At 35.8% G+C, this 26,081-nt stretch overlaps 2 protein-coding genes across 3 annotated transcripts in view; both read right to left on the reverse strand.

Moving 5' to 3' along the window:
* Window positions 1-15,470, reverse strand: part of LOC101736366 (ribonuclease 3) — a 19,684-nt gene extending 4,214 nt beyond the window's left edge. The window contains exons 1-17 of the mRNA XM_012692149.4: window positions 14,252-15,470; window positions 13,305-13,386; window positions 11,985-12,189; window positions 11,581-11,734; window positions 10,616-10,771; window positions 9,378-9,598; window positions 9,108-9,235; window positions 8,318-8,447; window positions 7,009-7,186; window positions 6,535-6,742; window positions 5,377-5,617; window positions 4,471-4,691; window positions 3,697-3,828; window positions 3,035-3,206; window positions 2,266-2,447; window positions 1,200-1,364; window positions 293-453 (exon numbers count right to left, since the gene is read on the reverse strand). Of these exons, the coding sequence (XP_012547603.2) occupies window positions 293-453; window positions 1,200-1,364; window positions 2,266-2,447; window positions 3,035-3,206; window positions 3,697-3,828; window positions 4,471-4,691; window positions 5,377-5,617; window positions 6,535-6,742; window positions 7,009-7,186; window positions 8,318-8,447; window positions 9,108-9,235; window positions 9,378-9,598; window positions 10,616-10,771; window positions 11,581-11,734; window positions 11,985-12,189; window positions 13,305-13,386; window positions 14,252-15,207 (3,692 nt within the window). The 5' untranslated portion in view covers window positions 15,208-15,470. The remainder of the gene's footprint in view (window positions 1-292; window positions 454-1,199; window positions 1,365-2,265; window positions 2,448-3,034; window positions 3,207-3,696; window positions 3,829-4,470; window positions 4,692-5,376; window positions 5,618-6,534; window positions 6,743-7,008; window positions 7,187-8,317; window positions 8,448-9,107; window positions 9,236-9,377; window positions 9,599-10,615; window positions 10,772-11,580; window positions 11,735-11,984; window positions 12,190-13,304; window positions 13,387-14,251) is intronic.
* Window positions 15,471-21,280: 5,810 nt separating this feature from the next.
* LOC101746009 (mitochondrial tRNA-specific 2-thiouridylase 1) lies at window positions 21,281-23,275 on the reverse strand. Of its 2 annotated transcripts, none has more exons than XM_038017370.2 (5): window positions 23,128-23,275; window positions 22,704-23,054; window positions 22,406-22,632; window positions 21,814-21,981; window positions 21,281-21,602 (listed from the first exon to the last, which is right to left on the reverse strand). In XM_038017370.2, exons 1-5 carry the CDS (start codon window positions 23,201-23,203, stop codon window positions 21,303-21,305), a joined length of 1,122 nt encoding a protein of 373 aa, XP_037873298.1. In that variant the 5' UTR covers window positions 23,204-23,275; the 3' UTR covers window positions 21,281-21,302. The 2 variants fall into 2 exon arrangements, with proteins under 2 accessions (XP_037873298.1, XP_037873299.1); XM_038017371.2 differs by having other exon boundaries at window positions 22,704-23,046; window positions 23,128-23,266.
* Window positions 23,276-26,081: the final 2,806 nt, after the last annotated feature.

Genomic DNA, 26,081 nt, shown 5'->3' on the forward strand with positions numbered 1-26,081 from the left:
TAAACCTTCTCTGGACTTCCACAAATAATTCAAGATTAAAATTAGCCAAATCGGTCCAGCCGTTCTCGAGTTTTAGCGAGACTAACGAACAGCAATTAATTTTTATATATATAGATAGTTTTTTTTTATTGCCCTTGTACGGCCCACCTGGTGGTGAGTGGTTACCGTCACCCATGAACTTCAGCAATGCCAGGGGCAGAGCCAAGCCGCTGCCTACCGTTTAATACTATATATCTATAGATAGATAAGGTCGAATGATATATTGAAAGATAAAAACACCATTGAAACATACTTGTAGACTGGTATGTCCGGCTCGCCCCCCTCCATGGACCGCAACGTGAGGCAGCACTGCTGTAATTTAGACTTGGGATCGTTCCAGTCTTGGTTCATGATGAACTGCTGCAGGCGCGGAAACAGACACGCGTTGCAGAACGCCTGACAGTACTCCAGGTTCTGTCGGAACGTTTTCAATTAGAACAATACTGAATTATTAAAAAAAAACTACAATGACTAAGTTAAGCAGGGTTGCTTGTATATAATGATTTCTATTAAGTCCTAAGTCTCGAATAGAACTTATATATACTAATAATATATAAATCTACAGTGGTTTTTACGGATGTTCAGTTTTATTACTGGTATTAATGCGTTTCGGTTTGAAGGGTAGGGCAGCCGTTGTAACTATACTTGAGACCTTAGAGCTTATATCTCAAGGTGGGTGGCGCATTTACGTCATAGATGTCTATGGGCTCCAGTAACCACTTAACACCAGGTGGGCTGTGAGCTAGTCCATCCACCTAAGCAATAAAAAATAAATAAATAAACTAATGAACCATGCATCCGATTGACTTGAAACTTGGTAATGGTTTCCATGTAGAAAATACATGTAGTTAATGGATAGGCTAATATTTATATGAGTGTTGGACTCCTTACACCAGTTGTGAGGGTGTTAATAATGAGAATCTTTGTTGGGTTTAGAAGTAATAATGTTAATTTTAAATGGGCAGCGAAGCGGATGGGTACTGCTAGTTATTTATAAATGACAATTCAACGATACCGTTATCCAATTGTCAGCTCAGGTCAAGGATACTATTAACATTATCGTGTAATGGCGGATTATGCTCTAGGTAACTTCAATTTCGTTGTTCAATGACCGATGAAGTTTTCTCTTAGCCATATAATAAAACGAAAATTTAACTCACCTTATCAATAAACAATGCTCCCAAGAAAGCCTCGAGTAAATCAGCCTTATGTTTCTTTGTGGTCGGTTTCGCTTTAGGATTATTGTATATGGCGTACGCAGACATGTTCAGATCGTCGCAAACCATAGACTGTGTTCTGTTGTTGACCAGAGACGACCGTAACAGCTGTGAATGTAAACAACCCAAACTTCATTCTAAAGTCATTCCGTTGGCATCATTCTACATCAGGATAAACGTAAGCTATTTATAGAATGTTATTTGTTAGTAAAAAATAAAGTCAATTATAAACTTTTAATTGTTCTTGGATATATTTTAACACGTTGACTGCCTTGTAGGTACCATTAATTACCCTTCGTAACCAACTGAAGTAATTATGTCGATTTCTATTACTGAATGGCCTGGATTGCCTAACTTTGCCTTCTTTTATTTTTAATGTATGTTTTGGTCTTTTAGGTATTTTAGAAACAGATTCATTCTCAGTATCTGCGGATTTGTCTTTCTCAGAGTCCTTATACCCGATTTTGTGGACCGAATGGCAAACAGTCGACGTCACCCTAAACACGACATTACGGATCCTCCCGATTCATTAACGGTGCTTTTTGGTACCTCAAGCACCGGTCACCGTCCTCGCCGAAACCGTCGCTTGCGACGAAGGGCTCGACGAGCGAATTAACCCATAGACACAGCCCACTGAGTTTCTCGCCGGATATTCTCAGTGGGTCGCGTTTCCGATCCGGTGGTAGATTCTGCGAAGCACTGCTTTTGCTAGGGCCATTGTTAGTAATACCGTGAGCTCACCTACACGTCAAGGAGAAGCTGAAATAGCCTCTCAAAGCTATCAACATAGGTAGGAAAAAAAATCTCAATCTACTAGATATTCAGGCGCCTTAGTAAGAAGATCGAGAGAGAAATCGACTTAATTACTTCAGTGCGCTACGTAGGGCACCGGTGACCTATGTAGGAGTCAACATGTTAAGCTAATTTATAAAGTGGTGCAGTTGCGTATGCAATTACTGTAAGACTTAAACACATCACCCATCTGTACAATAACATCAAAACAACTCACCGACAAATGGCCTTCGTGATGATCAGGGAAGTGTCTGTACAGTCGATCGGACACGACCAGCTGGAGCACCGTGTCGCCGAGGAACTCTAAGCGCTGGTTGGATCCGAGCGTGAGGAGAGTGAAGCCGACTGAGCGATCCGTGAACGCACGAGCCAACAAACGTATGTGTTTGAACTGTACCCCTGGAATATTACAATACGATTTATCGCAGTCGTCGTGGCCTAAAGGATAAGACGTCCAGTGCATTCGTATGTAGCGATGCATCGGTGTTCGAATCCTGCAGGCGCGGGTACCTATTTTTCTAATGAAATACGTACTCAACAATTGTTCGCGATTGACTTCGCGAGTGAAGGAATAATATCGTATAATAAAAATCAAACCCGCAAAATTATAATTTGCGTAATTACTGGTGGTAAGTACCACCGCCCTGCTTATTTCTGCCGTGATGCAGTAATGCGTTTCAGTTTGAAGGGTGGGGCAGCCGTTGTAACTATACTGAGACCTTACAACTTATATCTCAAGGTGTGTGGCGTATTTACGTTGTAGATGTCTATGGGCTCCAGTAACCACTTAACACCAGGTGGGCTGTGAGCTCGTCCACGCATCTAAGCAATAAAATTAAAAAATTACAGACTTATCGATATATCGATAGTCATATGAATAGTGTCCGCTTTTATAAATATGAATTAATTTGCCACAGAAAAATAATAATTTCCTTCAATTATACAGCTAAAAACATTTGAGAGTTTTAATCAATAGAATAAATTACCTATAGATTCTTCGAAGTCGGTCAATTTTTGTAAGAATTCGAAGTCTTTTATATATTTCCTATCGCCTAAAGGTTCTTGTTCTTGTAATGGATGTGCTCTTTCCTTCGTCCAAACTTCAAGCAGCTCCGATTCATTGTGCCACAATGCCAAAGAGAAGACTCGGTCCGCTACCTACATTATATAACCAAACATAGATTATGATATTAAAATATAGTCTCAAACAAATACAGACTATTAAAAAACAATCCATTTTATTTCAAACTGGCAATATTTCTTTTAAGTAATTTTTAAATCAGCCCACGGTAAGTGGAAAGTAATTTCATCAAAAACTTAAAACATACACATTTAATTCTGGACATTTAAAAAAAAAACTCGAATGGAAATTTGTTTTAACGCTCACACGTTCATAGGTGCGCGTGTGGTAAACGAATTTTAAAAAAATTGAATTTTCCTATTGTTCGCAAATAATACCGAACAATATTTTTGTTGAGAAATAAATTATAATCATGGTAACATTAAATTGTTAAACTGTATAATTCCTTTGTTAAATAACAAACAAAGTATTGCATTTATTAATATATTGATTAAGGTAAGAAACGTGTGAGATAATGACCACGACCACTCTGCTAAGAGTGCAAACGTCTAAGAAGAATAAACGTACCTCAAGTCCAGCGTCGAGAAACAATGCGCCCATGAGAGCTTCGAAGCAGTTCGCCATCGCGTGTCGCATCACTACGTCGCGACACAGGTCCGAACCGTGGGCGTACAACATGAATTGTTCAAGGTTTATATTCTGTTCACAATAATGTTATATCTTATCTATTTGTTTAATTTTGTATAATATATATTTGAATTTAATTAACACAAGCATGTAATTCCAACAAAATTAAATGATTTTGTACTTAAAGACATTTTATGATAAACAATATTAATGTTATAAGTTATAGATCTCCTACACAGTATAAGGTTAGTATAAAACATTTATAACATACTAGCCGTACTCGTCCGCTTCGCTGGGCATTTAAAATTAACATTATTATTTATTGTCATTATTATTAGGGAGTCCAACACTCCTATAAATATTAGCCTATCCATTAAGTACATGTATTTTCTACATGGATACCAAGTTTCAAGTCAATCGGATGCATGGTTCAGTAGTTATAACGGAACATCCGTAAAAACCACTGTAGACTTATATATTGGTATAGATTTAACAATTCTATTTTGCCACAATTCATTAATGTCACAAACAGTAAAACTTTATGCCCGAATGTGCAATGTAGCGGAATGTGTCTGCTGACTATATTTCTTATGAAAAATCAATATATACCAACAGTATAAAATACTTGGTATTGCAATTATTTATGTGAATGAATTTTGATTTGGCCGATTTTTAACAAATACGTTACATGAATGATCAATCACCAAATGATACCTTAGCAAGTTGCGCTAAATGTTGATTCTGTACAATGGCAGCTCTGTAAGTAGCGAGTCCTCCTTCTGCCAGCCCAGGAAACATCTTAAAAAGATGAATCGAAGACAAGAATTCCACTACAGCATCTCCCAAAAATTCCAAACGTTCGTTGTGCTTAATCTCTGATTCTGTCTCACTGATTTTCCCGAAACTGGACATTATTTTGATGAGTGTTACTATGCCTGCAAAAGGAAAGCTTGTTTAATTTGATTATTCGATAACCGAGTGACATCATTATTAATGTTACAACAAAATACTTAATTTTATAACAATACAGAATTAATTAAATTTACAGCAAAAATCTGCTTATAGGATTTCTTAGGAAATTAGAACGGACAGCAACAAATATAAGTATTTTTATATATTGGAATATCGCTTTATATATAAATAGTGAACAAAAACTATTATATTTTTCATCTATATTCATAACAAATTGTTTAAAAGAATGATTACTGTTTTATTGCTTCATTAGATTATTTTGTTAAAGTATTCCAGTTTGATTTTTTTATGAGAGCGATTTTACAAAACAAATGAGACTTTAGCCGCATAGTCCAAAATGGGTAATTCCCGCTATGATCTCTACAGGCTCCGGCAACCACGTAACGCGCAGCGAGATGTAAGCCTCTTCTTCACCCATATCAGTGGTTGACAACCTTGTCAACCAAAAGAACCAAACATAGATAGCACACAATTGAAATTTATTTAGAGCCTTTTTTTAATATATTTTTATAGTCTTATTCGTCTCCGTAGTAACATTCGGTACCTGAACTAAATATTTCGCGGAAGAGTCATAACCAATGAGCCAAAGCCACGGGTAGATGATCACTGATCATTTAAAAAAGTAAACAAGGTTACAAAAAAAAATACCCTTCTTTCTTGTATAATGTATTCTTCGGTCCCCGTACTCCGGTTGTCGTATACCGCAGTTAGTGAGACTGTTCCTGGCGTGGTCAGGGTTGGTACCAAAGTTTTCTCTATACGATGGATGAGTTAATGCAGTCTGGAGCAATGCTCGTTGCTTAAAAACATAACCGATTTTCTTCTCGAGTTTTTCGAGCGACTTGTGGAACCGGAGGTGACGCACCAACACCGGTATTAACATCGCGTGCTGCAATATTATATATACATTTACCAAATTTAATTAAAAATCCCGATCTGATTGTGTATCGATTTTATTTCTGTCACCGTTTCACTTTTACTTTAAATAAATCCTCTTTTTAATTTAGTTAAAAAAAATTTATTGCCTTTGTAGGCAGACGAGCATACGGTCCACCTGATGGTAAGTGGTCACCGTCGCTCATGGACGTCAGCAATGCCAAGGGCAGAGCCAAGCCGCTGCCTACCATTGAGTACTCTCCGCATGCCTCGTTTGAAGGTTTATTTATTGAGGTTCTTCCACCACATTAACTAGATCTCCGCACCCGAAACCATCAATGATTAATAGGTAACGCATTGACGCCTAATAATGCGTTTGTCTAACGGGCTGATCGCGCGCTAAAGTTTTCGATTTTAGTTCGATATATTCGTGCACTTTTATAAAGGCTATTAATTATAAATTTACAAGGAAATATTTTGGAAAATGTGTGGACTGTCTTTAAAAAACTATGCACGTAGTAGCCCACTGAGTTTCTCGCCGGATCTTCTCGGTGGGTCGCGTTTCCGATCCGGTGGTAGATTCTGCAAAGCACTGCTCTTGCTAGGATCAGTGTTAGCAACACTTCGGTTTGAGCCCCGTGAGCTCACCTACACATGTTAGGGTGAAGCTGAAATAGCCTCTCAAAGCTATCAAGGCTATCAGCATAGGCTAAAAAAATATATGTAGAAACATGAAGTGAAGTAGGACATACCAGGACACAGCGGTGACCGTTTTAAGTAGGCGACGTGATGTGTCGCTTTTCGACCACCATCCACCTCAAACATGAAGCTGATATCTTAATTATATAGATATTTAGACATCTTTCTTTCAAGTGACAAACAGACAGAGCGTTGATGCTCGTGTAAAGTTAAACATGTTATAAATCAAACCTGCACGACGTCACACATGAGTCCGGTAGTGTGGAACCCTTCCGACGATATAGCGACAGTCACGTCCCTTTTCATTTTAGACTGAGTGCGCATCTCTTGCAGCTTAGCCTCTTTAGCGGCTAATTTCTGTCTCTCCTTATAAGAAGTCTTCGCCATATTCGCTATTAAATGGCGGTATTTAACGTAATAACGCCATGCTTTTTGATACCTAAAATTGTAGTTCAATTAATAAAACAATTAGTGCTTCAATTGCATTACTGCTTCACGACAGAAATAGGCAGGGTGGCGGTACCTACCCGTGCGGACTCACAAGAGGTCCTACCAGCAATAAACTTTTGAGTTTTCAGAAAATGCATCAAAGCGTTTTGTGATGCACACAAATTTTTAGTCAGAATCTGTTATGTTTTTATCGATAACATTGTTTAATTGAAACAATTAAGCTGTTACATAACCAGCATCACACAATTTACTTACTCGGGGTTGCCAGCGTAACTGAGCTGCGGCGGACGTATACCAAAGTGTACGATTTCAGGGAAGTATTTCTTCAATGCTTTAGGGTTCTTAACGGCTTCGGAGCCCGTCGGCGGACTTCGGTCGAGCTGGTCCACGCGCACCGAGCACGGCTTCTTACCGGGGTAAGTCACTATCATACCTATAAGACAAATCATTTTTCGAGGGCAGCAATTTGTATACATACATAATAAACTTCGGACCAATTTCAGGATAACGATCCAAAGTGATAGTATTCATTGAATTCAAATCTTTAATGCAGGGGTCGGCAACCTGTTTGGCCATAAGGGCGCAATACTAAATTTGAAAATCACCGAGGGCGCATATTTTACAGATAATCAACAGGTATAAATAGGCATTAAAAAAAACAGATTTTTTATAACTTTATTTTGTTGGTGTCATACATAATGATACATATAATTCAGTGTGAAACTTGGGTGTCCATATTTTCAGCCAATTTCTTATAATTGGGGATATATTTAGAGTTCCCGGTCCTTAAGCAATTATCAAAATGTGAGTCATTGAGCTTTGTTCGGTATTGAAAGAAAATAATTATTTCGGATTACTTGGTAGTTTTAAGTGCACGGTCTACGCGTGGTCTATTCGAAATACGACTACGAAATACACACTAACAAAAAATACGTGCGTGTTATTAGATACGCTCAAGGTTAGCAAATTGATAATCTATGCACAACCCTAAACTCAATTGACTACTTGCTGTATATCGCCGTTTGACAAGAGTAAGTAAATCGTTCTGGCTATCATACATTTACATTAGTCCAGCGAGGGCGCATTAAAAACCGAACGGGGGCGCTGCGTTGCCTACCCCTGCTTTAATGGTTTACCACAAGATTAATGACGCTCGTTCTAACTTCAATAAGTATATAAGCACTAATTTGGTGACGCTCGTATGCTATCAGATCTCTGGTCGTCTCATACACCAGGCAGAGTTCATCCTTAATATCTCAAATAAGTGTGATCATTTTTGAGATAGACCAGTCTGGAATGAACTCCCCTGCGCGGTTCATTTCTATTAGCAACAGTAAATAGTTACCATCGGGTGGACCGTTAACTTATATGTTACCAATGTGGATAGAAAAGGCTTCTACTCCACAATAAAATTAACCTTCCAGATTTTTACATATCAAGCAAGTGAGAACGGATTTGAGTATTTTCAGAATATCTTTACTATTATCTATATTTCATCAAAGTATAACAATAATATCAGTTGTTAATTTGCAATCAAGTGACCAAATTTAATAAAAATATTTACCTTTGATTTTATCAACAAACTTTTGCCAGGTGTAGTGATCCATTTCATGTACGTCACTCAACTTTTCCATCGGTATCAGTAAACCACTTTCGTCAATCAAATACTTTATAACTTCACACATTGAGAGTACCTGTAAACAAACAGGATTATTTCTAACTGTTTATGTATGTTATTTTTAATAATTAATTGCACAATATCTACCTAGTCGATTTTAAAAAGCCTTAAACTAAATTATTAGCAAATAAATGGACTGTGAAAAACGTTACAGATCCATACTAAATTTTCAATTATATAATTCAAGGTCTGAAAAAAATTCTTATCAAAATCATTATGTGGCATGTGGTGTGTAAATTGTTACATAAAGTTGTATATAACATACGATAAGTTTGTAGTACTCATCATTACTCACAAAAAAGTCCCACCGGCAAAATTTCTAACTATTATAATTGTCACATAACCACTATATGTTCAAAGTATTCAATCAAAACACGGGTAGAGTCAAAAGATGTTGTCATTCATATTGATCCTTATCCAACGAAATAGTTTCACACTCAGCGTTATAAAAACATACAATATGGTATATATGTAAATGGTAAGTGTAAGAAAAATGGCAAATTAGCGACCAGTCTTACGCTTAATCAGTTAGAGGTATCTATTCATTTCTTATATGTAAACTTAATACAACAGAATAATGTTTTATAAATGAGATTATATTTAATATTTGAAATGTCATAAGCCTATGTGAAAATATAACGATTATATTTTATATTCGTTTTGAATTGTACTGTACCTCACATCCTCCTTCAGGTAAAAATCTTACAAATCGAGGCATAAAATGGAATTGTGAACATGTTGTATCCGTGGCTTTTCCCAGGTCCAAATCAATCAACTCTAGTAACTCCGTAAATAGGAATTCCTCTGAAATTATTTAAGTACACTAAGACTAAAATAAGTCATTTGTAGTATAAAATAACAGCTTTAAAAAGGCATTGTTGTAATATTTTCTGCTCGGTACTAAAAATAGTGTCAATACCAGTGTATCAAATTATAAAATGCTTACCGAATAGACTTAATTCTTGTATGGTAAAATTTCTTGGTGCCGGTTCTTCCACATATAGAATTGTGTATTCAATATTGAACCTTATGACTTTGCACATGGGCAACTTGGCAAGTTTGTAGTGCGAGAACAATGAGAAGCCAGAAAATAGAAATTCGTGTTCGTCGTGAGCTATGATCGTTGGTGCTTTGATTAAAAAGTTTGTAGGAGGCGACACGGTTATACTGTAAAAAAAAAATTTAATAGTTAAAAATATTTATATTATTGTATTTATAGATAACTCTGCGAGTTGATTGCTTTGAATTATAAATTGTTGTTCTGAAATGCATTATAAATTCGGCATTATATTTATTTACATGACATTGCATTTCCAAAGAGATATCCATTCAATTTGTCGCTCTTCTTAAGTTTTGAAAAAAGAACCAATTAACATAATATGGAGGGGTGAAAATCTATTTGATTTAAGCCACATGTCGCCTATTAAATGACATTTATCTTTGTAATTAAAGGTGCGTTTTATTTGGTATTAGCATCAACGGTTTCATGTTTTTATTTTAACTTCAATTAAGTTTACTCCATTCAAATACTTGAAGAAGTTTTTTGTTATGATTTTCCTAATTTCAAACTTAAAATGACTCTCCTGTAAAGTTGCAAAAATGTCCTTTAAACCAAATAGTCTTTCACCCGTCCAAGCGTTCATTAAGACCTGTTCAGGGCGTATTTCCTTAGAAAAATTGGAATCAGCGTGCGAGATGAAAAACCGGACATCGCATCGTTTGATAGAAGTTTCTGTCTTAAACAAGAGGAGTATACTTGGTGAAACAACCGCGTCAACTTCGAGGCGGCATAACACCACAAATACAAATTCACCAGTGTGCTTCATTTAGAAATATGTCTCATTACACCCGCAGTTGGGCTTATTCAGGATAATCGACATTATAATATTATTCGGACATAGGTAATCATTTTTCATTTTATTAATATCAATCCTAATCAAATTCTAATCTTAATTCTATTTACTGTACATAAACAGTGCATCAAAACGAATACGATATAATGATCATTTTTGGACTTCCTCATTCACAAACTTATGTTTCCAACTAAATAGCGGCGACTACTCGTTTGACGTTGCAACCAAATTATATAATTCGAAATTTACCGATTAATATATGCCGCTGGCCATAGCACAAGTTCATAAAGAACTTTTGCGCCCCAACTAGTTAGGTTTAATACGGACTAACCGATAATGATACAGTTTGTCGATATTGCTTCGTTCAGGAATACATTTCGGGAATGATTCCTCGCCGGCGTAGACGCCGTGCCGCATGCCGTGACGACGGGCTCGGGCGCTACACCGACACAACGGACCGCCGTTCATTTCGCCGGTGTTGTTAAACCTGAAAAATTTATTAAATTTCAAATCATTTACTGGTGGTAGGACCTCTTATGATTTTACTGGAGGTAGGACCTCTTGTGAGTCCGCGCGGGTAGGTACCACCACCCAACCTAGCAAGAACAGTGCTTCGCAGAATCTACCACCGGATCGGAAACGCGACCCACTGAGAAGATCCGGCGAGAAACTCAGTGGGCTGTGTCTAAGGGTTAATTCGCTTGTCGAACCCTTCATCGCAAGCGACGGGTTCGACTAGGACGGTGACCGGTGCTTGTGATACGTAAAAGCACGTTAATGGATCGGGAGGATCCGTAATGACGTGTTTTGGGCGACGTCGACTGTCTACCATTCGGTCTACAGTATCGGGTATGAAGTCTAATAAAAAAGCAGTGTAAAGTATGAAGTATCAAACATCGTCACTACAAAATCCATCATATGCAAGTCAAGTAAAGAGCTGTAGCTCTGTAGTGAGATCTATGACTTACCCACCAACAAGAAGGAATAAATATGCGAAAGAGACCTAGTGGGTTAAGATTGAAGAACAAGACAGAAGTACAAACTCTAAAATTTCGTTCTCCAGTTTCTGTCCAGAAACAATCCAAGCTTCCAGTTTGGTCTCAGCATGTATGTTCCGATGATAAGAGATGTAGTGATATTATGGGACTGCATGCCAGTCTCACTGTCGCACATTCTTCATCATTCACACTCACCATATAAACATTATCAATATTATGGTGCGATTTCGTACCAGCACTAGTTCATCATTTAATCAATTTGAATATAAAATCTAAGTACTCTTAACCTCGAACATACCACATTTCAGGGTGCAATCTCCTGGGATGACTCTGTTTCCGCTGTAGCTCTAGCATTATCCTATCACTATAGCCCTGCAAGCCCTCTTCATCTAAACATCCGTCACTTTCTGATGATGATGACGATGATGACGACGATGAGCTTTTTTCATCAACTGTCAAATACATATTTTTTTAATGTTACATTTGTGCCTTCCTAGAAATTTGTACCTAGGTCAACCTGATAGTCACAGGTTTCTCTCATTCATCAGTATTCCTAATCCATTATACAATTCTGTGAAAGTGTGATTGTGTATTTTATCATTGACACATTAAATTAGTTTTATCGGTCACCCTGTTGTAAATTTATCTATTAATATTATATAATATTTAAAATAAAATAGAAATAGGTACGTAGGTACTTACGTTTATGTTTGCACATTTTCGATTTAGGTGGCTTTAAGGGTGGGAGCTCATCAACCTCAGGCCTTGCATTACGTCCCCTCTCAATGAGTTTCTTCATGAATACTTCACAAAGTTTCTGCAGTTTTAAAGTTTGTTCGACTCCCTCACCATTTTGGACTTCTTTGTAATAGAGCTCAGCTGGTGAACTCCTATACCACATTGACGACTGTAAAAAATTTGTTAACCACTGATTAATTTCACTGTTCTTGGTACTTTCGAAATTGGCATTGAATAGACTAATTTATGTACTCTATCAGAAGTAGTGGTAAAACATTTTTTTATGGCTAATTGCCTAATCTGTGCCCGCGATCTACGCGGCTGGACGATGCACTATTATATGGAACTGCTGTAGACCCCACTTATAGATTCCCCTGTACTGTCGCCTAAAGATCCAATCCTTGCCCCAAAGAATACCCGGTAGAGGTAACAGGGGCAACCGCAGTCAACACTGCAACCAGTCGCGCACCGCTGCAACCGGTCCACCACCACAAGGCTATAAGTCAGCCAACTTGGTCGGCGGTCCCTTAAGCCTCCCAGGCTTTGTTGAAAGTTTTCTAGGGAACAACGCTGGACCAGAACCAATTTGTCAAGTCGAAGCTCAAATCACCACCAACTGGTCGTTCTTTAGTATCAAACTATGCAGCCTGCCAGAGGGGTGGTAGCGCGCTGTGCGACCTCGTTTCCTTTAATTACCCCAGACAGCTACCAAGGAAGCCTGGCCTATACCGGGAAATAGTGATAAACAATGGCAAGTTTTTTTTTGCGAGATAAACGTAAATAAACAATATTTATGAGAAATAATATTTGTAAGTGTTAAATCAAATTTTTCCAATAAAAATTCAAGTTACATCTAGTTATGATAGTTTAGTGTATTTTGTTAATTTACAGATTGCACGATAAACTTTAACAACCGAACTTTGACTTCTTCTCCTGCGGTTCCTAACTATTAACTATATTAACTAACAGTTTTATGAAACAATATTCAATATATGATTACGTTTTATATATTGAAATCATATGAACTTCCAAAAATATTCCCCTAAATTGGAAACAAATTTTGAAAAAACTTTAAGCAAATTTTTAGCAAGAATTTGTTCGAAAATCTGCACAGAAACAATATAATATGTTATGTACAATATAAATATGCAGAAATAGTTTTGGTACTACTTAGTCAGTAAAGTTTTATTTTAATTTAAAGGAAAGCATTAGTTTTACAATTTTACATAATCTTAAACTGTAAAGTCACATGCCAGGATTTTCTTAAATATATAAAATACTGACCTCTTCTCCTTCAGAAAGATGTTCTTTCGACCACTGTTCCATTTTCTGTATAAAATCTTCAGAAGTTCTACAGTAGTTTTTCCTAAAATTAAGAAAATTGTCATACAAATTAATGTGTAAATAAATAATTAATTAAATGTTAGGGCAAATACACTTAATTTATTAACTTTAAAAATGCGAAATTTAATTGTAAAAGCGAGTTTTTCTTATACCACTATTAACTGGCCATAATAAATTTAATCCAGACACGAATGTGTGTTCATCTTTTTAAGATTATCAGAAGAGGCAGATACTGTTCTGTAGTACTGAAGAAAAGTTATTTAGAAAGCCATCTACCTCAAGAAATAAAGTGAGAGTTATAAATAATGATATCCTAATACTAGTATTCAAACAGAAATTAATGAATGTCTTAGGAAAAAAATAGCTAATTCAGTGGTTTATCTTTCGGACTCACAATATCCAAGAAAATATGCATATATTTCATTAGTGTACCTGTAAACCAACCAAACGTTTTTAATAATAATATGCAAAAAATTGAAGCAAAAACTGTTGAATTAAAAGGTGGTACCAAGACAAAAAGAAAAGTACCTGCCCATGGAATGTTGCACTGGATATTTAGAGAACCTAAGAAGGGTTGATGTTAAATTGGCAACCGATCATAAAACTAAGGCCAAATCTCTATGCAGCATAAGCGGACATGCAGCATGAACCCCACACTATGTGATATAAGGGCAAGAAGAAGTGCACCAGTGAATCATAAAGTATTCAAGAAACAGAACTAGACGCTTGCCAGAAGTGCCAAAAACTACACAACCTTTCAACTCAATTGAATAAACAATAATATGTGTACACTGTGGACTCAGTACTAATTTAAGTTCTTTAGTTTTCATTTAACAATTAAGTTATTAAAAGAAATTTCTACTTTGACATCACTTTAACATAATTACCTATATTCTTCCAAAATCTTTTCACGATCTGTCATTGGTTTGCCTAAAAGTGATTCTTGTCGGTGAAGTGACATTTCTCTCGTCAGACTTTCTCTATTGGACTCCCTACTAGGAGAATGCGCCCTTCTGCTTGGTGATCTATCCCTACCTTCACATCTACTGTGGCTTCTATAATCTTTGTATTGAGATTCACTGCGGCGAACATCATATTCATATTTTCTTCTACCATATTCTCGTCTTCCTTCATAATACTTTTTCTCTCTCTCCATGTAATATCTTTCTTTCTCTCTTTCTCTATAGCTATATCGAGAAGGACTTCTGTTTAATTTTGAACTGTATCTTGGTGGACTTCTAGAGCAATATCTAGGACTATGACTTGTCGGATTCCTCTGTTCTCTATCTCTATCCCTCTCCCTCCTGCTCCTATCAGAATATCCATGTGGAGAATGTCCTATGTGAGGGGACTGTCCCCTAAAAGGAGAATGCCCTCTTTGGGGAGAATAGCTATGTCTTGATGGTTCTCTCGAATTTCGATAGATTTCTTTTTTTTTATATGTTGTACCACACAAACCATGATCTATTCTAGTTATACCAGAACTCGTATTACTCAAGCTATTGGATGTTTTGTAATTCCACGGTAGATAATCATTAGTATCTCTGTGCGATTTGGATGCTTGGTAGGAAGATACTGGATGTGGTGGAGGGACAGAATGTATATCAATGGTGGGCATAAAGTTGGGTACAGGTAACTGTGGAACAGGAGCTGGAGGCATGCGTGAATGAGGGTATGGTACTGGCGGTACTGATAGCATCGGAAGTACTGGTGGCGGTCTGGTATATAAAGGCATTGCTCTCGGAAAGATAGGCGGGGGTGGGTGGGGTGGTAACGGAATATTAACTGGAAGCCTCGGAATTGGCGGAGGTGGAACACTGTAATCAACTGGAGGAATAGACATACTGAAATGTTTTACTGCTTATCGACACATACAGTTTTTTTTTTAATTAAGAAACTTTAACGTGAATAATGATGAATTACTTCCGTATACATATTCAATCCAAATGTTGAAAGATAAATCCAAGAGTATTTAATTAATTAATATTTAGATTATTTTGAATGAATGTCTATTTGAGTTTATCAAATATCATTTTTTTTTAAAGATTTGATGACCTGGTAACTAAGACCTTTAGGTTAAGTCTTAATTTAGCTATCAATCAAAGTAAATCTCAATAGAGATAATTATCGGAGATAGACTATTAAAAAAATCGATTTTCTCCTCAAAATATATCGATATTTTTTTTCAAAAAAAGGTGGATTGCTAATTCGACATAAGCCAATGAATTTTTGGCGCCTCAAAGGCCCCTACAACATAAAGAAAGACCAATTTAGAGGAAGGCGAAAAAGAAAACGAAGAATTACAAATTACATTTGACAATAAACAGTATGGAGAAAATTTACATGTAAAAGGTTAACTACTATAACTAACTAACTGGCTATATAGATAAGCATGTTTCATTAAAGATGCCTTATATGAAAGGTCTTTAAATGATCTCAGAAAAATAATCGAGGGCGAAGTAAGGAGTAGGGGCATCATCTCAGTGTACTAAAATGTCCGCTGAAAGGGAACTAAATAAGGTGGCGCCATAGACGTGGAGAGGACGTGGAGCTTACAAAGCTGCGCCATAAACTACAACACTTCACTCTATTTAAAACTGATATATTCAGATAATTTCCACTTTTTTTTATTGCTTAGGTGGGTGGACGACCTTACGGCCCACCTGGTGTTAAGTGATTACCGGAGCCCATAGACATAGGGCAACCGTTATAACTGTACTGAGACCTTAGAAATTATATCTCAAGGTAAGTAGCGGCATTTACGTTGTAGATGTCTATGGGCTACGGTAACTACTGACACCAGGTGGGCGTGAGCTCATCCACTCACCTAAGCAATAAATAAAAAAGACATCTACGACGTAAATACCGCCACCTACCTTGAGGTATAAGTTCTGAGGTCTCAGGTTTTACAGTACAATTGCTGCCCCAATCTTTAATCCGAAACGCATTACTGCTTCATGATAGAATTAGGCAGAGCGATGATACCTACCCGTGTGGACTCACAATTTGACCTACCATCAGTAAACCACTTCGTACACTACTGCTATTTCGATGAGTCTTCCTATAATAACTTTATGTTTACAGATGGAAACTTTTTTAACTTGTCGCACAAGATGCTGCACCTTACCGTTACTTTCCGTAAGTAAAAATCATAGATCGAAAGTACAGTTTCTATAAAATTAAGAGAAAACTATAAAATAATTTACAATTATTTTTAATTCTTACGGGTACTTTGAATCTCTTCATTTTACTATAACAGAGAAAAGAAACGAAAATCAGTTTTCAGAGCTTTTTTTAGAAAGTAAGGATTACTGGTGGTCCGGTGCTGGTTTCACCGAGACAGGTGGTCGGGCAAAAGCTCAGGCAGATTTTGGTTTACGGAAGCGGTCAGATACGCAGGATATATTTAGGTGCGCAAACGTTTGCGCTCACGCAGGCGCACACCCTCGTCCTATCCCTTCTTGGATCAGTGGAACGGGAAACCGCTACGACTGAAGAAGGGGTTGGATGTTGTGTCTAGCCGACGATGACTATATGCCCTCCACCATCGCCCTAGGCCAGGGGTGGGCAAAAGCCGGCCCGCGGGCCGGATCCGGCCCTTCTGCTAATTTTATCCGGCCCGTTGAAAAATTCCGCACATAAATTTTTTTAAACTCTTATGAGATTTTGTTGACATCAGCATTAAAAAAGCATATGCGGTAAAAAAGTATATGCGGTATAGTCCTCCGGCCCGGGAGACATTTTGAAAATTACATTTTGGCCCGCGCTTTAAAGTATTTGCCCACCCCTGCCCTAGGCCATCCACCTTGCCTTGCTGACCTGCCGAGTCCGCCAAGTCACGTTGCATATCTGCGTTGTGTTGCCTTCCTCGCCAAGTCAGACTTTGTGTATTAAGCGGAAAGGAAGCCGCGTGTAGGGATGGGTATTAAAGAGATGAGGAGAAGAGGGAGTTAGGAGTAGGAAGGACAGGATACTGTAGCCACGGGAAAGTAGGTTGTGGTCTATAGTAGCTCAGGGAAGGCGGTATCGAATGCAATAATGAGACTTCGATCTTTAATACTAACTTTCGTTTTGGTTTACACGTATGAAACGAATCTGTGCCTTAAGGATATTGCGCTATTTTAATGTGAATCGATTCTTTGGACTGTCACTCGGATCTATAGATTGATCAAATATAGTCGGATTTTTTATTAGACGAAGTCAACTGACGTTTACTGTGTTGTCAGTTTTTGATGAAATAAAAATAGTGTTGTGACAAAGTGAACGATTGAAAAAACTCCTGAATTAATGAAATTGCCTCGATTGTCTAGTGAACAGTTGGTGTGCCGAATTGCCGATATCGGGTACGGGGTTCGAATTTTAGGCGTGCTTTGTACATACCAACGAGTTTTCGACGAAATATTATGTTCCTATAGTATCTACCTGTACTGAATACCGAGTGTTTTAATTAAGAAAAACATTGCGAGGAAGTTTGTAAGACTGTCATATTTCTAATACATCATATAGTTGAAATTATAGATGTATAAAATATAACAATTATAGGTAGGTAATGAAAATAAAAAAGCTGATTGTAGTTACATACTACTAGCAACATATATTGGAGCACTTTAATACAATTTTATTGTAAAATATAAATAATACTCTTTTATAGTTTGAAATTAATGATTAACTCTTCACACTCATTGTTCATTTGTGATTGAACGAGAACTGAACGCATCACTATTACTTTAAATATAGCAACATTATTTCACAAAGTGACATTAGCTACTGTCAGCTAGCTTCGTCTAATTAAAAATCCGACTATAGGTACCTACCATGGAGTTAATAAGTACCTACAACTGGAGTGCTGTCTAATGCCGAGAAATCGGTCTCGAAAGAGAATACTTTTTGGTCGCGGTGTCCTTGTCTAATGTGGTGACCATATAAAATTTATTTAAAGGACAAAATTATACACATGCATCAGTTTTGAATTTACCTTAAGTAATTCTGTGTAGCGCTATGTAAATACAAAACACGTGCTTGCAACAGTTTATTTATGTAAATTCAATTCTAAACATTTCTTCGTCGTCATGGTGACTTTTTTCGACGGTTTTTTTAGAAATTGCTTCGTAGTCGTAAATCTAGCACTGAGTTTTTTACAAACATCATTACCTCAGTTCTATTACTTAAACTTCCTCAAACTCATGTTTAACGTCCGAATACTCAACCGCGACTTAAATATTATGTTGAACTTAATTACGCAATTCCTACTTTAATGTACTGGCTAAGTGGGCAGTGCAAATTAAGATTTGACACACTGAGTAAGACACTGCAACACACATGGTCTGCGCGTATCGGGTGCTCTTTTCCTACATTCACATCTTCAATTGATTTAAAATTGCTTGTATTTTTACTTCTCTGCTATTTTCATGACACGTGTATATTAAGTCTACTAGTTATATTTTAGGAAATAAAACACAATGGGTAATAAATTGAAATGAACTGAAATTCATTTATTTGTTATAAATGTAGACAATTAAATAACTCTTAAATGACAAGTCAATAAACATAACACAATACACATAGTACTTGATCTCTATTTACGAAATATTGGTTATATTATTATTATTAAGTTCAGTTAATTTTCTGTAGTCTTATAATATAACATTTTCTCTATTTTATATAAATTCTTTTTTTCAACGAAATATATAATTTATGTTAATCAATATCTAAGTGGACCATGTGTATCATTATTATTTCGCAATTTAAATTTCAATTCAATTAAATTGCCATTTTTCTTTAATAAATCTAAAATCGACTTTATATTTACAATCACTATTTCGCGACTTTTAAGTTTTTGTTTCAAAACCTTAACATCTTGTCGTAATTTTGCTTTTCTCGGGGTATTTTTTATTTCTTGCGTTTGAGTACTTGATTCCTCTTGTTTGACCTTTATATAGGACATTTTCCAGAAATGCCAGTCATATTTACTAGAAGATCCTCCTCGTTCGCTTAACGTCAGGCAAATGATATACATGCTTGCGTGCGACGCTATTCAATACAATAAAAAAGTTCCAAAAATACCACGTGATGGCTCTTATAATATGAAAAATACATTGCAAAATTATAGTTTTTCACGATTGTTTTTTCAAATTTAGTATATGACATAGATTAAGTACAATTTACAAGACAAATGGTATTAAATATTATAATAAGAAATAATATCTCACATTTTAAAAATATATGCTCACACTAGTAAAAATTTATCAATGAATCTGACATATGGAAGGATATTCCACAAACTGGAGAGGATTCTCGCTTACAACCACTTACAATACAAGTATCCACCATGATTACACGGAAACTTTCACGATTTTCGAAAAAAACAAGCCACAAGCTGTATCAGTGCCCTTTTAACTTAGAACTACAAACGTAAATAGACGCCATTTTTCTTTTAATCCATTCATAGCTCTTTTTCGGTGATGCCAACAATTAATCTGGCTTCCCACCAAATTCAACATGAAAACCATCAGAAATCTACCTACCTACCATTTAATTTTCCATTAAACAGAGTTTTTATTATTATAGAACAAAAATTTTTTTGTTAATGAGTTTTATTAATATATGATGTTTTATCAAAAATCAATATATATCATATAATCAATACTTCTTATATAATTTATTTCAATAAATTATCATCATCAGAAACTAATTCCACCATAACTTTGTACGTTTCTTTTGAACCAATTTAATTTTTGACGTTGATGAAAATTCTAAATTGTCGCAACATTTTCTAGTTAAGTTTAAGTCACATCGTTTAAATAATATATATTTAGATATATTATTGTCATAAAATGTTTAAAATCCTGTAAAGTGGATTGATTTTAACCTTTTCGATAATTTTCAACAACGCCCAAGCTACTAAAAAATCCACTAACCACTAAAAGCCATTTTTGATAACTAAGACAGGGGTCCAAATTACGAGATTTTGTGGAAAATCCTCTAAGCTAGCAACATTGCTTTTTGTTTGTAAAATGTGCGAGAGGGACACCACCACTTAATAATCATTCTCTTTTCAGACCGTTTTTCCTTACATCTTTTGCTATTTAAAAATAAGCTTTAAGCCATAGAGATAAAGTATATTTTTAGTTTTTATGTCAAACGAAGTAAGCACTCCAGTTAGAATAGTAACTCTATGGTACCTACCTAGTAGTTCTCTTTTTTCTAACTTGAAAGGCAAAAGTATCTTACCAAACAGCTTAATCTTTTACATGTTCTGTTTTATGAAAAAGAATATGAAGCAAAATGAAATGAAGTTAATTAATTTGAAACATAAATAAATTGACATGAAAAAAAATGAGATGAGATAGGATGAAATATAATCTCCGTAAAATCGTGGTTAGAGATCTCGAGTAGCCACGTCCAGCCGCTTTGTGTCATTTTCCCACATTTGTACACTTTCACAGATACTAACCAGTTATAAACCACCATTAATACACATTTAAACCTGAAGAAACAATAGAAGGGATAGAGAAAATCCGGCAATAAGCTCAGCGGACTGATTCTAAGTTTTGTTCTACGACACTTTCTCGTGAGTTTTGACGAATAGAGAGAGAGACTTGGATGTTGCCATCAACACCATAGTATTCCCTATATTTCTGCTAACTTTTCAGGGGAATTTTTAGTTTCAATTATTTTGACATAATTTGGTAGGTTTCCTACACAAGTTTCAAGATTTCAACATTTAAGTGTTCCAGGATAAAAGAGTTAAGGGTTATTGGAACCCATAGACAATTAAATGCAGATGCCACCACTTCACGTATAAGATAACATCAAAGTCTCAGTTTGATTATAATATTTGTTCCACATATCCAATACAAATTTAGTCCTGAACTTTCAGCTGATAAGTTTTAGAATGTGTACATACAATACATACATTAATTGCTAAGCATTTAATTATTAAAAAACAAAATTGTGACAAATGTTTTTCATTTTGGCACTACCAAGACATTCTCCATCTTTATAGAGTACTGCATATTGTCCTTCAGTAATTGCTCTTAAATTATTTTTTAAGATGATAGTAAGTCCCTCGGAATTTTTCACAGTTTTGCATGGAGCTAAAGGTTTTGTATGCTGGAACCTAAAGTAACAATTAAGCACCCCATTTTCTGTTAATTCAAGAGGTTCTCTCCTAATCCAGTGAGGTGGCATAGTGATGCAAATATTGTTCCACAATGCTGAATGTTTTGTTCCTGCAACCTGTAATTTATAATATATTTTTATTTAATAAACAACAAGTGAAGAGATCAAAAAGAGAGAGATTGATGGACACAATATGATACTCCAGTATCTACAGACCAAAGTCACAATTCAATTTAAGTAATTATGAAAGTTTGAAAATGTGTTCAGGAACAGCTTATAAGATATCCGAATTGCTCTTAAACTCGAGTAAGTATTAAAATTAACAAACCACATAAATGTTATTCGTTGCCAAGTCTTTCTTCAATACAAAATATGCATCTCTACAATTGGGCAGGCAACATCTTTGACCTACTGTCCACTTGTGCAAACCTTCGTGTACACCAACAATCCTTCCAGTATCTATATCTATGAATTGTCCTTTTTTTGTATCAATGTACTGTAATATAAACAACAGAAACAATGAATTATTTTTTACAACATAAACATCACATTATATTGCAAAATTTAATCATTTTGAAAGTTGAATGAGTTTTGGATCCATGTTCATGAACATTATGAGATAGAAATTTCTGCTCTCCTTTTTACTATTACCTACCTCCATACCAGATTAGTCAACGTGCATCAATACAGAAACTACAGTTAATTCATAACCCTTTTTTAAGATTTATTTCTATTACTTTTCCAAGAACCATGACATAACCCTTTTAAAAACATGGATTGCCAGAAGCAGGCAGCTACGTACTTAAGCTATAGAAGTAAAAGCCAAAAAAATATACATTTCTAAATCAGCTCTTGACAGGAAAATATATATTTTTTCAATTATTTTCAAGTCTGTTAAATTATGTAAAAACTAAACTTACTTCTGCAATAAAATCTTGAAACTTTTTTTTACCTATGAAGCATATTCCTGTGCTATCTTTTTTATTCGCTACATTTAGAAGACCTTCCTTTTTAGCAATTTCTCTCACTTCAGTTTTTAATAAATTGGCAAGAGGAAACATACATCTTTTTAAGGAGTATTGTTTTACTTGTGACAGAAAAAAGGTTTGATCTTTGAATTTATCCTTTGGTTGTAATAATTTAACATCTGCAAAGATTAAGAATTGTAATGAAGTATAGTTTACTTCAAATTATTGTAAAATTTAAAAGTTAAACAACCTTCCGTCTTATTGTAGTACTCCAGAAAGGGTCCAAAAGATGTGTTTGCATAATGTCCAGTTGCTATCACATCAATACCTAAATTGTTCCTGCAATGTTGATAAAAACTATCAAATTTTATGTATCTGTTGCATAGAATGTCAGGGTTTGGAGTGAATCCCGTTTGATATTCTTGTAGTAACACAGTGAATACTTCATTCCAGTATTCTTTGATGAAATATACTCGGTGTAACGGAATATTTAGCTTACGACAGACAAACGTAGCGTCTGCAAAATCGTTTTCATCAGAACAATAACCCGCTTCGTAATTGCTGTCCCAGTTTCTCATGAATACGCCTTCCACCTGATACCCTTGAAAAAAATATGCTGATAACAGTTTCGGCCTGTTGTTTATTTTTGTTTAATTTCTTGACAGCTCTCTCACCAGCTCGTTTAAGTAAAAGCGCTGCAACTGCACTATCAACTCCTCCAGAAACTCCCAATGCTACTTTATGGAACATTTTTATTAAGCGACAAAAATTCGAATTTCTCTAATCAAACAGGGAGCAATAACCTTCGCTTCTGTTATCATAGATATATTTTTTGGTACAATTTTCCTTATTAGGAAAGGCAAGGGGATCTAAGCACATACTGCCTTGTCTGTTCTGTATATTTTCTGAAATAAATTTTCAACAAAGCCAAAGACAGCTCTTATATGATTTATATTATATCCTGAAATAAAAATTTCATTTTAATGAAAGCGAAGTCCGAAAAACGAAGCCAAGTCCTTTATAATTTTTTCCTCATATCATAAGATAGTAGTAGCAGTTTTATTTTCCAAATGGAAAGGCAAAGGTATCACACCATACAGGCCTAATCTTTTATATATATTTCTTTTTATGAAATATAATATTATAAAATGAAATGAAGCTGATTAAAATGAAACATGGCATGGCATGGCATGGCATAAAATGAAATTAAATTAAATGAATTGAAATGAGATGAGATATGATATAAATAGACAAAATAAAACAAATCACACAACTTCACTGCTCACGTTCCCGCCAAAATGCCTGATATTTAATACACTAATTTCTCTGCTCCATAGAACTAGTTCTACCCTCCATACATAGAACCTACACTTATTATTTAAAACTCTATTTTTTTATATAGAGGATAGAAGCAAGGAATACCATCCTGACGTAAAAAAAGGCGTCCGCTGAAAGGGAGCCGCTGATTTTTCATTTTATGAATTTGGGTGCCGGAATATGGGAGAAACAATTTTTTTTTATTGTTTGGATGTCTGGACGAGCTTACAGCCCACCTGGTGTTGAGTGATTACTGGAGCCCATACAACGTACTCACCTTAAGATATAAGTTCTACGGTCTCAGTATTAGGGTTACAACGGCTGCCCTACCTTTCAAACCGAAACGCATTATTGCTTCACGACAGAAATAGGCAAGGTGGTGGTACCTACCCGAACGGACTCACAAGAGGTCCTACCATCAGTAATTATGCAAATAATAAATTTTTGGGTTTGATTTTTACTACACGATGTTATTCCTTCACCGTGGAAGTCAACCGTGAACATTTGTTAAGTACGTATACCATTAGAAAAATTGGTACTCGCCTGCGGGATTCGAGCACCGTTGCATCGCTAGATACGAATGCACCCAACGGCGGATCCAGGGCGGGGGAGGATCATAGGGGTCATGACCCCCCTCCCCCCCCGAGCTGGTTTCAGGACTTAGGTGGACCACTAATTGAACATATTTTTTTGATTCATGATTTTATTTATATATTTTGTCATACCTTCAATATTTAATTTATTTAATGTAATCACTTTGTATGATAGCCAAGGTTTGGGAACGAACGAAAATTTGAATTTTACCGCGTCACACTTGCGCGCGCTTTTCGACTACGTAACGTCTAGCTAGACCTAAGAAGACATAAATAAAAAATAAAATAAAAATAAAAAAATAAAAAAGCCTTTTATTTCTTGCTTTTCATACCAAAAAAAATTTACACTATTAATATGCCTGCAAAATCATTCACATTTTTAAATTTATTATCCAATATTTTAAATAAAAACGAAATAATTTTTAATTTAATCTTGATTATGATTTTTTGATTATGTACATGTTATGAGTGATAAGAAGTATTGAATTGTGTTCTTATTTTAAGAAATAATATACATAACATTTGGAATAATTTTTACATTGAAAAGTACTAAATAATGATTTAATTGGTTAAATTAGTCAGGGTTTATTTATGTTAGCAAGAACCCTCTCAATGAAAGGTGAAGGCCTCCTCCAGAGATGACCAGTACTCTCTATTCTCTGCCACTCGCGGCCATTGTACACCTGCTACTTTTATGATGTCATCTGCCCATCGTGTAATTGGTCTACCTCTTTTCCTCTGTCCTAGTGGACCACGCCATGATGTTGTCTTTGCGGTCCAGCGGTTGTCGCTGAGCCTCGCTACATGTCCAGCCCAACGCCATTCCAGCTTTTGTGAATAGCTGAGAGCGTCGATGGCTTTTGTTTTCTGTCTTATAGTCGTATGGCGGATCCTTTGGATTTTCTTAATTTTCAAGATGCTTCTTTCCATGCTCCTTTGACAGGATATAATTTTATTTTTTACTTTTCTGGTAAATTTCCATGTTTGACAGGCGTATGTTAATGAGGGTAGTAGGCAGGTGTTCATGACTTTCGTTTTCATCCGTATGGTCATATCGCTTTTGAGTATTTCTTTGAGACTCCAGAACTTTTTCCATGTGTTGTTGATCCTTCTCTCCACTTCCAATTCATTATTTTGTTGGTTGAATGAAACTTGCTTACCCAGATAAATGTAAGCACCGACATATGCTAAAGAAGAATTTTCAAGATATATCGGTCTTTCGATATGGTTCGTCATGATATTGGTTTTTGTTAGATTGATCTCCAAGCCTACTTTACGACTTTCTTCATGTAGAGTGTTTATCATTATTTGCAGTTGGTTAATACTTTCTGATAGCAGGGCTATGTCGTCGGCAAATCTCAAATGGCTCAAGTAACATCCATTTATATTTATGCCAACTCTTTCCCAGTTTAACTTGCCAATGATGGACTCTAGCACCGCTATGAAGATGGTCGGCGAGAGTGGGTCTCCCTGTCGTACGCCTTTTCTTATTTGTATGGGTGGCCCTGTAGTTTCCAGCTTCACTCTGCTAGTGCTGTTGTCGTAAATATTTTTTAGGACTTTTATGTAATCTAGTGGTACTTGTTGAGAGAGCAGAGTTTCCCATATAGATGAGTGGAGCAGAGAATCAAATGCTTTTTGGTAATCGATAAAGACAATGTAGAGTGGTCTGTTGAACTCTTGGTATTTTTCTATCAGCATTTCTAGCGAGTGTATAT

The sequence above is a fragment of the Bombyx mori genome, chromosome 18, assembly GCF_030269925.1.
Source record: "Bombyx mori chromosome 18, ASM3026992v2".
NCBI lineage: Eukaryota > Metazoa > Arthropoda > Insecta > Lepidoptera > Bombycidae > Bombyx > Bombyx mori.